Source organism: Lontra canadensis, unplaced genomic scaffold (genome assembly GCF_010015895.1).
Source record: "Lontra canadensis isolate GAN:19392208 unplaced genomic scaffold, GSC_riverotter_1.0 scaffold1, whole genome shotgun sequence".
In the NCBI taxonomy this organism is placed as follows: Eukaryota; Metazoa; Chordata; class Mammalia; order Carnivora; family Mustelidae; genus Lontra; species Lontra canadensis.
The window spans coordinates 78,776,119-78,791,297 of NW_022630995.1; the positions used below are offsets into that span (position 1 = coordinate 78,776,119).

At 40.9% G+C, this 15,179-nt stretch overlaps 1 protein-coding gene across 1 annotated transcript in view; it reads right to left on the reverse strand.

The window, feature by feature from the left end:
* LOC116866280 (developmental pluripotency-associated protein 2-like) overlaps positions 1–13,603 on the reverse strand; it is a 191,985-nt gene extending 178,382 nt beyond the window's left edge. The window contains 2 exon segments of the mRNA XM_032855201.1: positions 13,185–13,380; positions 13,500–13,603. Of these exon segments, the coding sequence (XP_032711092.1) occupies positions 13,185–13,380; positions 13,500–13,603 (300 nt within the window).
* Between the last annotated feature and the right edge of the window lie 1,576 nt (positions 13,604–15,179).

Sequence of the window (15,179 nt, forward strand, 5' to 3'; positions counted from 1 at the left end):
AGCCCTGGAATAAATCCCACTTGGTCGTGGTGAATAATCCTTTTAATGTACTGTTGAATCCTATTGGCTAGTATTTTGGTGAGAATTTTTGCATCTGTGTTCATCAAGGATATTGGTCTGTAGTTCTCTTTTTTGATGGGATCCTTGTCTGGTTTGGGGATCAAGGTGATGCTGGCCTCATAAAATGAGTTTGGAAGTTTTCCTTCCATTTCTATTTTTTGGAACAGTCTCAGGAGAACAGGAATTAGTTCTTCTTTAAATGTTTGGTAGAATTCCCCCGGGAAGCCATCTGGCCCTGGGCTTTTGTTTGTTTGGAGATTTTTGATGACTGTTTCAATCTCCTTACTGGTTATGCGTCTGTTCAGGCTTTCTATTTCTTCCTGGTTCAGTTGTGGTAGTTTATATGTCTCTAGGAATGCATCCATTTCTTCCAGATTGTCAAATTTGTTGGCATAGAGTTGCTCATAATATGTTCTTATAATTGTCTGTATTTCTTTGGTGTTAGTTGTGATCTCTCCTCTTTCATTCATGATTTTATTGATTTGGGTCCTTTCTCTTTTCTTTTTGATAAGTCTGGCCAGGGGCTTATCAATCTTATTAATTCTTTCAAAGAACAAGCTCCCAGTTTCGTTGATTTGTTCTATTGTTTTTTTGGTTTCTATTTCATTGATTTCTGCTCTGATCTTTATGATTTCTCTTCTCCTGCTGGGTTTAGGGTTTCTTTCTTGTTCTTTCTCCAGCTCCTTTAGGTGTAGGGTTAGGTTGTGTACCTGAGACCTTTCTTGTTTCTTGAGAAAGGCTTGTACCGCTATATATTTTCCTCTCAGGACTGCCTTTGTTGTGTCTCACAGATTTTGAACTGTTGTATTTTCATTATCATTTGTTTCCATGACTTTTTTCAATTCTTCTTTAATTTCCTGGTTGACCCATTCATTCTTTAGAAGGATGCTGTTTAGTCGCCATATATTTGGGTTCTTTCCACATTTCCTCTTGCGATTGAGTTCTAGCTTCAGAGCATTGTGGTCTGAAAATATGCAGGGAATGATCCCAATTTTTTGATACTGGTTGAGACCTGATTTAGAACCAAGGATGTGATCTATTCTGGAGAATGTTCCATGTGCACTAGAGAAGAATGTGTATTCTGTTGATTTGGGATGAAATGTTCTGAATATATCTGTGATGTCCATCTGGTCCAGTGTGTCATTTAAGGCCTTTATGTCCTTGTTGATCTTTTGCTTGGATGATCTGTCCATTTCAGTGAGGGGAGTGTTAAAGTCCCCTACTATTATTGTATGATTGTCGATGTGTTTCTTTGATTTTGTTATTAATTGGTTTATATAGTTGACTGCTCCCATGTTAGGGGCATAGATATTTACAATTGTTAAATCTTCTTGTTGGACAGATCCTTTGAGTATGATATAGTGTCCATCTTCATCTCTTATTATAGTCTTTGTTTTAAAATCTAAGTGATCTGATATAAGGATTGCCACTCCTGCTTTCTTCTGATGTCCATTAGCATGGTAAATTCTTTTTCACTCCCTCACTTTAAATCTGAAGATGTCTTCGGGTTTAAAATGAGTTTCTTGTAGGCAACATATAGATGGGTTTTGTTTTTTTATCCATTCTGATACCCTGTGTCTTTTGATTGGGGCATTTAGCCCATTAACATTCAGGGTAACTATTGAGAGATATGAATTTAGTGCCATTGTATTGCCTGTAAGGTGACTGCTATTGTATATTGTTTCTGTTTTTTTCTGATCTACTACTTTTAGGCTCTCTCTTTGCTTAGAGGACCCCTTTCAATATTTCCTGTAGAGCTGGCTTGGTGTTTGCAAATTCTTTCAGTTTTTGTTTGTCCTGGAAGCTTTTAATCTCTCCTTCTATTTTCAATGATAGCCTAGCTGGATATAGTATTCTTGGCTGCATGTTTTTCTCGTTTAGTACTCTGAATATATCATGCCAGCTCTTTCTGGCCTGCCAGGTCCTTGTGGATAAGTCTGCTGCCAATCTAATATTTTTACCATTGTATGTTACAGACTTCTTCTCCCGGGCTGCTTTCAGGATTTTCTCTTTGTCAATAAGATTTGTAAATTTTACTATTAGGTGATGGGGTGTGGACCTATTCTTATTGATTTTGAGTGGGGTTCTCTGAACCTCCTGGATTTTGATGCTTGTTCCCTTTGCCATATTGGGGAAATTCTCTCCAATAATTCTCTCCAATATACCTTCTGCTCCCCTCTCTCTTTCTTCTTCTTCTGGAATCCCAATTATTCTAATGTTGTTTCGTCTTATGGTGTCACTTATCTCTCGAATTCTGCCCTCGTGGTCCAGTAGTTGTTTGTCCCTCTTTTGTTCAGCTTCCTTATTCTCTGTCATTTGGTCTTCTATATCGCTAATTCTTTCTTCTGCCTCATTTATCCTAGCAGTGAGAGCCTCCATTTTTTATTGCACCTCATTAATAGCTTTTTTGATTTCAACTTGATTAGATTTTAGTTCTTTTATTTCTCCAGAAAGGGCTTTTATATCTCCCGAGAGGGTTTCTCTAATATCTTCCATGCCTTTTTCGAGCCCAGCTAGAACCTTGAGAATAGTCATTCTGAACTCTAAATCTGACATATTACCAATATCTGTATTGGTTAGGTCCTTAGCCTTTGGTACTGCCTCTTGTTCTTTTTTTTGTGGTGAATTTTTCCGCCTTGTCATTTTGTCCAGATAAGAGTATATGAAGGAGTAAGTAAAATACTAAAAGGGTGGCAACAACCCCAGGAAAATATGCTTTAGCCAAATCAGAAGAGATCCCAAATCGTGAGGGGGTGGGGGGAAGGGGATAAAAAGAGGTTCAGAAAGAAAAAAAAAAAAAGGAAAGAAAAAAGAAAAAAAGAAACAAATAAAAAAAGAAAACCAATAATGAAAAAAATATAAAAAGGAAAAAAATATATATATATTAGATAAACTAGTTAAAAAATGTTAAAAAATAAAAGGGTAAAAGTTTAAAAAAATTTAGCAGAAGAAGAGAAAAAAAATTGAAAAAGAAAAAAAAATTAAATTAACTGCAAGGCTAAAGAATCATGGGAAGAAAGCCATGAGTTCTGTGCTTTGCTTTCTCCTCCTCTGGAATTCCGCTGCTCTCCTTGGTATCGAAACTGCACTCCTCCTAAGTGAACTTGGTCCTGGCTGGGTTTCTTGTTGATCTTCTGGGGGAGGGGCCTGTTGTAGTGATTCTCAAGTGTCTTTGTCCCAGGCGGAGTTGCACCGCCCTTACCAGGGGCCGGGTTGAGTAATCCGCTCCGGTTTGTTTTCGGGAGCTTTTGTTCCCTGAGCGCTTTCCGTAGAGTTCCGGAGGACGGGAATGAAGATGGCGGCCTCCCAGTCTCCGGCCCGGAGGAGCCGAGAGCTCGGGGTCCCACTCCTCAGTGCGCCCTCAGGGAACAGGGTCCAATTACTCCTGTCTGCCTGGCCTTCGGCTGCGCTCCGAGCTCACCGAGCCTGCTACCGGTTCAAGGTAAGCCCGAGCTGTGAGCTCACTCCTCGGCTCCGTCTCTGTAGCCGGCTTCCCCGTTCTAATACCTGCAAGCTCTGCGACACTCAGACACCCCGATTCTTCTGTGACCATGCGGGACCTGAGGCCACACTGGCCCCGCGTGGGCTTCACCCCAGTTAAGCCTCTGGAGCGATGTCCCTCAGTGGAACAGACTTTTAAAAGTCCTGATTTTGTGCTCCGTTGCTCCGCCGCTTGCCGGGAGCCAGCCTCTCCCCCCGGGGTCTATCTTCCCGTCCCTTTGGATTCACTTCTCCTCCAGTCCTACCTTTCAGAAAGCGGTTGATTTTCTGTTTCTAGAATTGCTGTTCTTCTCTTCGATCTCCCATTGGATTTGTAGGTGTTTGCAATCTTTAGATAAGCTATCTATCTGATCTCCTGCAACCTGAAGTAGTCTCAGCTGCTACTTCTCCGCCATCTTGACTCCTCCCCCACAAAGGTCTTCTCTGAGGTTTTTGCTCTTTGGCAGCTTTTTGCGGTTTTTTAGAGGTTTAATGGAAAGCAAACTGCACCCAGACCTCTGTCTCAGAGAGAAGCCTCAGTCTGATACCCTCTGGGTGGTCCAGAATATACCAACTCCCACTCTGCAAACTCTGCTGAGCTGTGTAACCTCCCACAGGCAGTGTACATCCCCAGCCACAGTCTCAGGGGCCGCCTGAAACACCCACCTGTCCCTGCACCTCCATGCCAAACTGCAATTGATAATGGTCCAGGGAGCTTGCTTCTGGTGGCTGCCTTTGCCTGGATTGCTGTCTGGCTGAGAATGTTCAGACTCTGGCCCAGTACTAGAGATCACTGGCTAGTGCTCACAAGGAGTATTCTCAGGAGTGGGTGTGGAGTGCTGTTCAGACCCTGGTGGTGCAGTGAGCACAGAGTGCAAAAGGCTATGGTTCTAGAGATCACCCACCAGACTCTCTCAAGCAGCACAAGCCTGGGGGTCTGGGATCAGGAACTGGATTCTCTTCCACCACACTCTCTCTGAAACAAGTGGTTGCAGGTGGTGCCCGTCCTGAGTCTGTGGACTTAAGCCCATGCCCATGACCGCCTGATTCCACCAGTTGGTCTTTAAGATCTTTTGCTCTTTTTGAGTGCTTTTAACTAGAATCCAAGTCAGTGTTGGTCCCCAATCACAGGGCACTATTGTATTGAGATATTACTTTTCAATGGGTTGCTGCTGGTGGCTCCCTCATCCTTCTGTTTATCCTCCAATATCAGTGCAATAATTCCCAGTATGCTTTACCTGTACACTGGAGTCTTCTGCTCCCACAGAGATCCAGAAGTATATGATCCTACATCTCAGGCTGGTTTCATGGGTGTTCAGAATATTCTGGTAGATAATTAACTCACTTTAGGGGACTGGTTGAAAGAGGGTCTTCTATTTCTCCGCATCTTGCCCTCCATTTTTTTTTTTTTTCTTAAGATTGTATTTATTTATTTGACAGAGGAGAGATCACAAGTAGGCAGAGAAGCAGGCAGAGGGAGAGCCTGACACGGGGCTTGATCCCAGGATCCTGAGACCATGACCTGATCTGAAGGCAGAGGTTTAACCTGCTAAGCCACCCAGCCCCCCATTGATGTCTCTTTCTTATGCCTCATTGTTAGTGTATAGAACTGCAAATAACCTCTGTGCATTGATTTTATATAGTTCAACTTTGCTGAATTCCTGTATCAGTTCTAGCAATTTTTGGGTGGAGTCTTTTGAGTTTTCTACATAGATATTCTTGTCTGAGAACAGTACAAGTTTGACTTACTCTGCCAATCTTAATGCCTTTTATTTATTTTGTTGCTCTTGTCTGAATGCTGAGGCTAGGCCTTCTAGTATCATGTTGAATAACAGTGGTGAGAGTGGGCATCCCTGTTGTGTTCCTGACCTAAGTGGTAAAGCTGTTTTCCCCTTTGAAGATGATATTTGCTGCCATTTTTCATATATGGCTTTTATGATATTGGGGTATGTTCCTTCTATCCCTACACTAAAGGAGAGTTTTTATCAAGACAGGATGTTGTGTTTTGCCAAATGCTTTTCTTGCATCTACTGAGAGGATCATATGGTTCTTGTCATCTCTTTTATTAATGTAAATTAATATAATATTAATTATATTGCATTGCTTACTTTAAGGATGTTGAACCACCCTTGCAGCCCAGGAATAAAGCTCAGTTGGTTGTGGCAAATAATCCTTTTAATGTACTGTTAACTAGTAACTTGGTGAGAATATTTACATCCATGTTCATCAGGAATATTGTTCCGTAATTCTCCTGTTTGGTGGGGGTGTTTGTCTGGTTTTAGGACCAAGGTAATGCTGGCCTCATAGAATGAATTTGGAAGTTTTCCTTACATTCCTATTTTTTTAAAATAGTTTCAGAATAAGGGGTATTAATTCTTCTTTAAATGTTGAGCAGCAATGTCCACAGTAGCCAAAATATGGAAAGAGCCAGAAAGATGAATGGAAAAAGAACATGTGAGATTCGTATATATATCTATCTTTATCCATTCATTATATATACACACATGCACCCACATCATTGCAAATGACAGGATTTCATTCTTTTTGATGACTGAGTAATTTTCCTGTGTGTGCGTGTACACACGATGTGGTTGGAACTAGAGGGCATTATGCCAAGCAAAATAAGTTAAAGTCAAAGAAAAACAAATACCACATAATTTCACTCATGTGTGGAATGTGGAATATAAGAAACAAAACAGATGAACATAGGGGAAGGGAAGGAAAAATAAAATAAGATGAAAACAGAGAGGGAGGCAAACCATAAGAGATGCTTAACTATAGGAAACAACTGGAAGGGAGGTGGGTGGGGATGGGGTAATTGGGTGATGGGCATTAAAGTAATGAGCACTGGGTGTTGTATACAACTGATGAGTCACTAAATTCTACCTCTGAAACTAACAACAAATTGTAAGTTAATTAAATTGAATTAAAATAAAAATTTAAAATAAAATAAGGAATTGCATGACTTTATATAGAATTTGACACAATCATTAATAGGCAGTAAGTCAGATAGTGTAAAAAATCTTACCCTGTAGGAGATGCAACATGGGGGTTAAGGGGGTAGAAGAAGAGTAAATGAAGCAAGATGGGATTGGGAGGGAGATAAACCATAAGTGACTCTTAATCTCACAAAACAAACTGAGGGTTGCTGGGGGGAGGGAGGGTGGGAGAGGGGGGGTAGGGTTATTATGGACATTGGGGAGGGTATGTGCTATGGTGAGTGCTGTGAAGTGTGTAAACCTGGCAATTCACAGACCTGTACCCCTGGGGGAAAAAATATATTATATGTTCATAAAAAATAAAATTAAAAAAAAAAATCTTCCCCTGTTACAAACAAACAAACAAACAAATAAAAACAAACAAAAAAACAAATTACTCTGACCTGAATGGGTTCAAGAGAAGTTTTTGATGTTCCCTTAGTTATGTAGAAGAATCAAAATTGGGAGTCTTTCCCAGAATGAGTGTTATTATCAGAAATAAGTTTTAGCTGACTTATTTGTATGGCAGGGCAAACATCTAATTGTCAAACTTCTGCTCTTCTTATTGTTGCTTGGTGGACTGATGAGACTTCCAAGCCCTGGCCTCATCCAGCCCATCCCTGGGATGTCACTGAAGGCTCTTAAGTCTCCTCACAATAAAGAATTCAAAGATGAACCAGACATAGTGGTTGAGCTGTGTAAAAGGGAAAGTTTATTAAAGGGAGAGTATACTCTTGAGATGTGAGAATAGCCAAGATCAAGGAAGATCTGAACCCAGTATTTGGTCTCTATCTTTCATTGGCAATTGTTAACTAAGGGGTAGAATATTTATTATTGGGGGAGAAGAGTTCTTTGGGAATAGGGTTTTATCATCTTCTTTTCTCCTTTACTTGGCCAGAGTCTTGGGCTTCTTTGTCTTGGTTTATCTAGCTTGGTATGGCTTCTCATGGCTTTGTTTTTGGAGTGCTGCCAGGATAGGTCTCTAACTCCCTTTCTCCAGTAATGGGCCATGACTCCCATTTTCCTGGCCTCCAGGTATCCTCTTAAAGCCTAACTGCCTACTCTAAAATTTCACTGTATGGATTACATTTCTTTCCACTGAAGTCCCAGACTCCTATCCCTGTCTCCTTATTTTAATAAGACATATATATTTCATTTTGTGTCTTTAGGATTTTCATTTCAGTTCAGATAACCAAAATTCTATTAAATTTTATTTTCTCCTGATAATCTGTTTCATGTCAATTTGATTCTTAGTCCAACTAGAAGGACCTTTGAGGAAACAGCAATTCTTGCTCGCTGACAACAACTACAACTTAAGTTCAAAATTCATACAAATCGGTTTGTCTAATAAGAAAAAGTGTGGGGCACTGGGGTAGCTCAGTCAGTTAAGTGTCTAACTATGGCTCACATCATGATTCTAGCATCCTGGGATCAAGCCCTGCATCAGACTTCCTGCTCACTGGGGATTGTGCTTGTCCCTCTCTGTTCCCTAGCTCATGCACTCTTGCTCACTCTCTCAAGTAAAATAAAATCTTAAAAAAGAGTTATAAGATGTGGCGCCTGGGTGACTCAGTGGGTTAAAGCCTCTGCCTTTGGCTTGGGTCATGATCCCAGGATCCTGGGATTGAGCCCCACATCAGGCTATCTGCTCAGAGGGGAGCCTGCTTCCTCCTTTCTCTCTCTCTGCCTGCCTCTCTGCCTACTTGTGATCTCTGTCAAATAAATAAAATAAAATCTTTAAAAAAAGTTATAAGATTTACTAGATTCTGTGATATTTTTTCAGGTACAATGTACATGTACTCAGATCAAAATGTGCAAGTACAGTGTAAAATTTCACCTATATTAGATACATCTGTGAAGGTTCATTAATTCGACAAAGATTTAGAACTGTATAAATAGGAAAGTCTTATTCCCTGTACTTAAAAGGTTTTCATTTTCATCAAGCAAAATATACTCTTAGTGATACATAATTTAATTAGTTCAACTTTACAAGTATGCTTAAAGTGCTACAGGAGCACACAGGACTAAATTGATCAACTTTAGTTAAAGAGAACTAGAGAAGGACAACTCAGCAACTTTCATGGAGAAGGCAGGTGTGGGAAACAGGGAACAAAACATGCAACATGTCATGTTCAAGAAGAGTTTACATTTATGGTGGTGAAACAAAAGATAATCAAGTTATATAAATCCGTTGTGCTACAAGGAAATAAATGTTACTAAAAAGATCACAGTGGATAAGAAGTAGGGGGGTTACATCTATAAATAGAGTGATAAGAGATAACCTCACAGAAAAATGTGTATTTGAGGAAAAAACTGAAGGAATTTATTGTAAGAGAAATGCAGATATTTAGGAGATGCAAGGTTGCATAAGTGAAAGGGGTAACTATGAAATAAAGCCAAATGGGTCAAATTGACAAACCAAGAATTTCAGGGGATGAGAACTGGTAAACCATTTGTGTCAATAACTTTTCCTTAGGCTAATCTATCTTTGCTTTTTCTGATAAATACTTGTGCTACTTATTCTTCAATATTCTTGAAAATTCCTCCCTTTGCATTTGGTGATAAATCAATATAGGCAGTTGATATTTGGGGTTAGACTTCTTTGTTCTTCCATTTTCTCTGTGTTGCTTATACAGGGAGATCCTCTAAGGTACAGGCATTCTTTTCCTCTCTTGATTCTCCCAAAAATCAATTGGGAATAGGGCTACCATATTCTGTACTTCAATGAAGTATCAATAGATAGAACTCCTTGAGAAAAAAGCATCTGACCTGTGATGATGTGCCTTTGTAAAGAAACAAGGCAAGGAAGAGAGTAGCCAACTCATACCATGCTAAAAAAGCACCTAAGCTAAATTACTTTGGGTTATGACAAAGAGTAGCTCACGTCATGCTGGAAAAGCACCCCAACTGAAAGAAATAGATGCTACTTTTCCTTATAGGGTATAACAATACATTTTAATTAAATATGTAGAATCAATGTGAATAGGATTTCAGAAGAATAAGCCATTGCTACATGTAAAATAATATCCTTCACTGAGAGTTCAATTAAAAGAAATAACTTTGGGGGCACCTGGGTGGCTCAGTGGGTTAAAGTCTCTGCCTTCAGCTCAGGTCACGGTCCCAGGGTTCTGGGATCAAGCCCTGCATCGGGCTCCCTGCTCAGGAGAGAGCCTGCTTCCCTTCCTCTCTCTGCCTTCCTTTCTGCCTACTTGTGATCTCTGTCTGTCAAATAAATAAACAAAATCTTAAAAAAAAAAAAAAAGAAATAACTTTGGCTATAAAGAATTAGACAAAAACTAAATTTCTAAAGAATTTAGACAAGGAGCACTCATCTTGCAACATTCCATACTTCCAATGAAAAGATAAATTTGATAAAAATTGTTGACCATTAAATAGATTTGTACAAAATCTTAGCCATTAATTCCTATAGTGCCTAACTCTGTGTAGGGGAGCAAACCTGTCATCCCAAAATCTGGCATATAATTATTCTAAAAAACAAAAGACACAAGAGAAACTCTGAAAATCAAGTAGAAATTACCCTTTTAGAAGAGACGTACACATAAGAGGGAAATCTCCATTTGTAAGGGTGCCTCTCTCAGTACATTGAGAAGAGAAGGATGATAAATCTCTAGAAACTATTGTCAGTGGAGAAGGCATGCACTTAAATCTACATAACAACCATATCCTTGTTTACTGGTAACCTCTCAAAACTGGCTTCTCATTCCCAAGATCTTTTGTCTTCAGCAGGAGATGGTGTTTAAGGTAATGAATTCAGCCACTTCAGAGACTTAACTGTTTTTCTGGGTCTCAACATGTATATCAGAAGTATACATGCTATTAATTTTTTTTCTCCTGTTAATTTATCTCATGTCAATTTGATTCTTACACCAGCTAGAAAAATTTTGAAGGGTGGAGGAAATCTTGGAAGACAATTTTTTTTTTTTTTTTTTACAAAACTAAACATACTCTTGCTATATGACCCAGCAATCACACTCCTTGACATTTGCCTAAACCAATAGCAACAACAAAACCTCATTGGCTAACCTACAATGTAAACCTAAACTACTATGCTAACTTACTATGTAAATTACTAATCTTAACGTACTATCTTAAGATGGCCTAGACTTTTCCCAATATTCTTATTAAAATGTAAAGTGACACCTGTCAACAAACACAGAATCTCTCCCTTTAAATTTACATGTGACAGACTGTGAATTGGGGTCTGACACCACATCCTGTGCCTAATTTAATGGAATCATTTCATAATCATGCTCTATACTTTAAAATGGTTTATTCCTCAGAAACCCCAAGACATAAAGTCATAACGACCTAGCAGGATGCATGAAAATAATTTTGCCATTCCTACTGACCAGGAGATTTGAAGACATGAAAGTGTTCTGCAATAAAGATAATATGGGCTGTCACCCCAATAAGAAAGACCTTTTTAAGGGCTGATAATCACCCAGGTGATGTCTAAATGGGATGTCTCTTGATTGGATGGAGGCCCTCAAATGTGGGGCAATGATTGGGTGGAAATTGACAACAGGGGCAGTGAAAAAATTCACCTGGGGCAGAACAAAGGAGATAGAAGTCTATTGAATATACCACTAGGGACCCCAGCAGGGACAGGACACAGAGAAGAGGCTGACTGCAAGGAGGCAGTGAGTGGGTCTGTTTTTAAAGGGGGAAGATGAGGAGGTATGCCAACATATGGAATTTTCCCTTTTTGCAGAACTGTGCCTAGTAAGTAGCCCATTGATTAGTTAGGACCTATAGATATTTTGAGGTTGGTAGCCTGATGGACCTGTCTGTATTCCACCAGGTGGTCACGGTGGCCCTTTCTGCACTCCATTGCTCAAGCCTGTTTGCCTAAAAGCAGCCTGTACAACCCATATGGCTTTTTTCTTTTCTTTCTTTCTTTTTTTTTTTTTTTTTAATTTTTAAAAAATTTTGGATGATCAGTCCTCAAAGGAAACAACAAACCAAAACAAAAAAGCAGCTAGATTAATGCTATCATAAGAAGTTAGTTCCTCAGGAAGACTGGACTATGATTCCACAAAAAACTTAGAAACTTAAGTTTTCTAAAGTAACTGATACTGGTACTGAACTTAACTGAAAGGAGGTATCCTAACAAATTTCTTCCTATTCTTATACAGTATCTTGCTCTCTTATTCAGTGTTATTTCAATTACATAAAGACTCACATTTTACTAGAAAACAGATTTACTAGAAAACAAATGTCATTTGTTAGTGAGGTCAAGTTCAGAAAAGTTACCCCTGGAATGTGGATTATTTTGAGTTGAAAGCAATCAAGTTCTAAACAGAATCACTAAGAATTTTTTTTTTTTTTTTTTAAGCAGCTGTCTCAAAAAAAAAAAAAAAAAAAATTAGATAGGGGGCCTGTATCAGGAAGTGAGCTATTACCAGAGATAACCTTTTAAATCAGACTTATCTGCATGGCTTGGCAAACATTTATTTATCAAACATTTGCTTTTCCTGTCTTCCTGTAAATTCTTTTCTTCCCCTTTGAAGTCTCAGAGCCCTACTCCCTCCTCCTTAGCTCGGGGTACCATATAAGCCTCAATTGTCCATTAGTGTTTCTCCTGTTCATCTCCCTTTTATTAACATTTATTAACATTTTAAAATTCAAGCAATAAATGCATCAAACAATTTGTAAAGTTAATGTATGGCCAAGAAAAATCTTTATGGATTGCTATTCTAGAATCTAATTGAATAGTTCACCATTGGTATTGAGAAAGGGACAGGTTGGGGCTAGGTAGGGAGAGACAGACAAGGTGCTTATGTTTAGGCTCACAGAAATTCCAAAAATGTAGAGGTATAAGGAAACCAGAGATAAGCGAACACTCCAGAACACCCAGTGCATCCCATCACTCAATCGTGTTTGCTTAAAAGCAGCCTCAACAACCCTATATAACTTTTTTTTTTTTTTTTTGGTCCTAGGTGACCAAGGAGGAAGTCTTCATAATAGTCTCCTGTGGTCAACAGAAAATAAACAGGCCCTAAAAAGTAATAAGCCATTAAAGTTGTTATCTCTAGTCCTGCTTACCCAAGTGGCTTTCAATAGAGAAGTCAAAAAGATTTAAGTTCCTTGGTTAGCTTTCTATAAAAGACCAACCCTAAGAGCCCTCAGCGACAACATTTTGGGATCCCTCTCACTCCTGAGAGTTTTTTTCTGTCTCCTTGCTTAAACTGTGTGTCTCAGTTGTTAAGCATCTGCCTTCGGGTGAGGTCATGATCCCAGAAGCCTGGGATCAAGTCCTACATTGGGTTCCCTGCTCAGCGGGAAGCCTGCTTCTCCCTCTCTCACCACCCCTTCTTCTGTTCCCTTGAGAACAGACAGAGACTCCCAGGCCCAACCCCTTCCTGTCCGCTGCCGCTCTCCATTGCTCCTGCTGAGGCAGAAGAAAAGACCAAATGGCCATCCCATTTGGTTAAGATTAGAAAACAAGTTATTGCTCCTGCTAAGGTGGAAGAAAAGACCAAATCGGCATCCTTTTTGGTTAAGAAGTTCCCCTGGTTGATTTAGCACTCTCCTGAGATGCCTCCATATAGATTATACTTCCACATAAAGGGGGCCAATCTGCCCTGAGAGACTGCAAAAACGTCCCGTTACCATCCCCCATCACCTGTAACCATAAAAACTCACCCCTAACCCTGTTGGGTACTCGGTCTTTGGGAAGGATCCTGCTGAGCCCGCTGGGGAAAATAAAGCTGTGTTCTCCTTTATTTCTGTGTGCCACTTGAGCTTCTTTGGTTGCTTCAGATTTTCCACATTTGGTTTTCCTGACCCAACATTTGGGTTTCCTGATGGGGAAACCCAACTGCGCTGGCCCATTGTGCCACTGGTGTGGGAATGGAGATGGCCCATGGCGGGCAACAGAGTACCTACCCTAGGGTTTAGGTGCGCCCTGCTGATTTTGGTGGACCCAAAGCTAGGTTCTTCTGGACAGCCATGGCTTACCTCCAACCTACTGGACCAAAAATAGGAGACCGAGGACAACTGGCAGGATCCACCTGTTGGACCATGTAAGCCCCAGGGCGACTGCCCAAGTCAGACTCATCCATTGGGGATGAAAGGGGAGTCTGATCACTTCCCATTAGTCAGAGATACCCAGAGGGGGATGTCCAACCTGTCTGAATGTGAAGAGTGCCTGACTGTGTGAATCTGTCTGTATGGGTCCACCTCTTCAGCTATGGAGTCTGAGTGGGCTGCACCCTGAGTCTCATGGAGCATCATATGGCATAACAGTCATCTACTCCTCTGAGTAGCCTGGTCTGAAGCATATACAGATAGACCTTAGCTAAGATGCTCCTAAGTTCCCATGACAGATGAGAGCAAGACAGCACCTGAAAGAATCCCCTTCCTTTGTCTACGACATCATTCACAATGGGAGGGAAACCCAATAAACCCACTATCTTAGAGCATGCTTAAAAGCTTTTAAAAGGGCTTCAGCAGTGACTACAGTGTTCATATGACCCCGGGAAAACTCAGGATCTTCTGCAAGCTAGAATGGCCTAGTTTGATGTTGGGTGGCCCTCAGAAGGAACCTTAGGTTTGCCCACCATCCGACATGTTTATCAGGTGGTCATGGGAAACCCAGGGCACCCACATTGGTTTCCATATATTGACTCCTGGTTAGAAATAGCTAGAACACTTCCCCATGGGTATGGTTCTGCATTTATAGTAAGGGACAGTACAGGATCCTTGTTGCTCAACCAACCAGAAATACTCAGAATAAAGGCATACATCAGGGGGACCCAGAGGAAGAGCTCTCACAACCATATGTTCCTTTGCCCCCCCACTGCTCCTGAAGTGGGGCCTGTCACCCCATCACACTCGGTCTCTCTGTTGCTTCCAGCTCCATTCCTGCCTCCCCCCGTTCCAGCACCAACTGCAGGCTCTTTGGCACCTCTGATTCCACCAACGGCCACAGTCTCCCCACCACCTCCAGTTCGCCAATCATCAATGGTCTCACTACCAACCTCCATACCACCCCCAACAACTTGTGATGGGGACTCTTCCCCAGAATCCGAACCCCAAAACACCATGCATTGTCTCTGAACACGGGAGATCCCAGCTTACCAAATGCCCCTCCATGAGATTTGAGGTACCAATACAATTGGTGTAGATGGCACCCCCCAACCGGGTCGGCCCATTATCTATTATCAGTCTTTCACCACTACCAACGTCCTAAACTGGAAACATCATACTCCCACTTATTCAGAGCAACCACAGGCGATGATTGACATCATGGAATCCATCTTCCAAACCTACCGACCAACATAGGAAGATTGTCAACAGCTCTTTCACACCTTGTTCAACACCAAGGAGAGAAGAATCCTTCAGAAGGCTTGTAAGTGGCTCAAGGAGGTGGCTCCAGCAGGTGTTATGAATACCAAGGGATGGGCTCAGGAGTCTGCACCAGGCAATTGGCCCCACTGAGAATTCAACATAGAAGAAGGCCATAATGCTATCAAGTGCTACCAGGAAGCCATTGTGCGAGGTCTCCGACAAGGTGCCAAGAAACCTACCAACTTGTCAAAGACAGCTGATGTGACTCAAGATGGGGAAGAAACTCCTGGTAATTACTACGAGTGGCTTTGTGAGGTTTTCTGCATATACACTCCATTTGATCCAGAA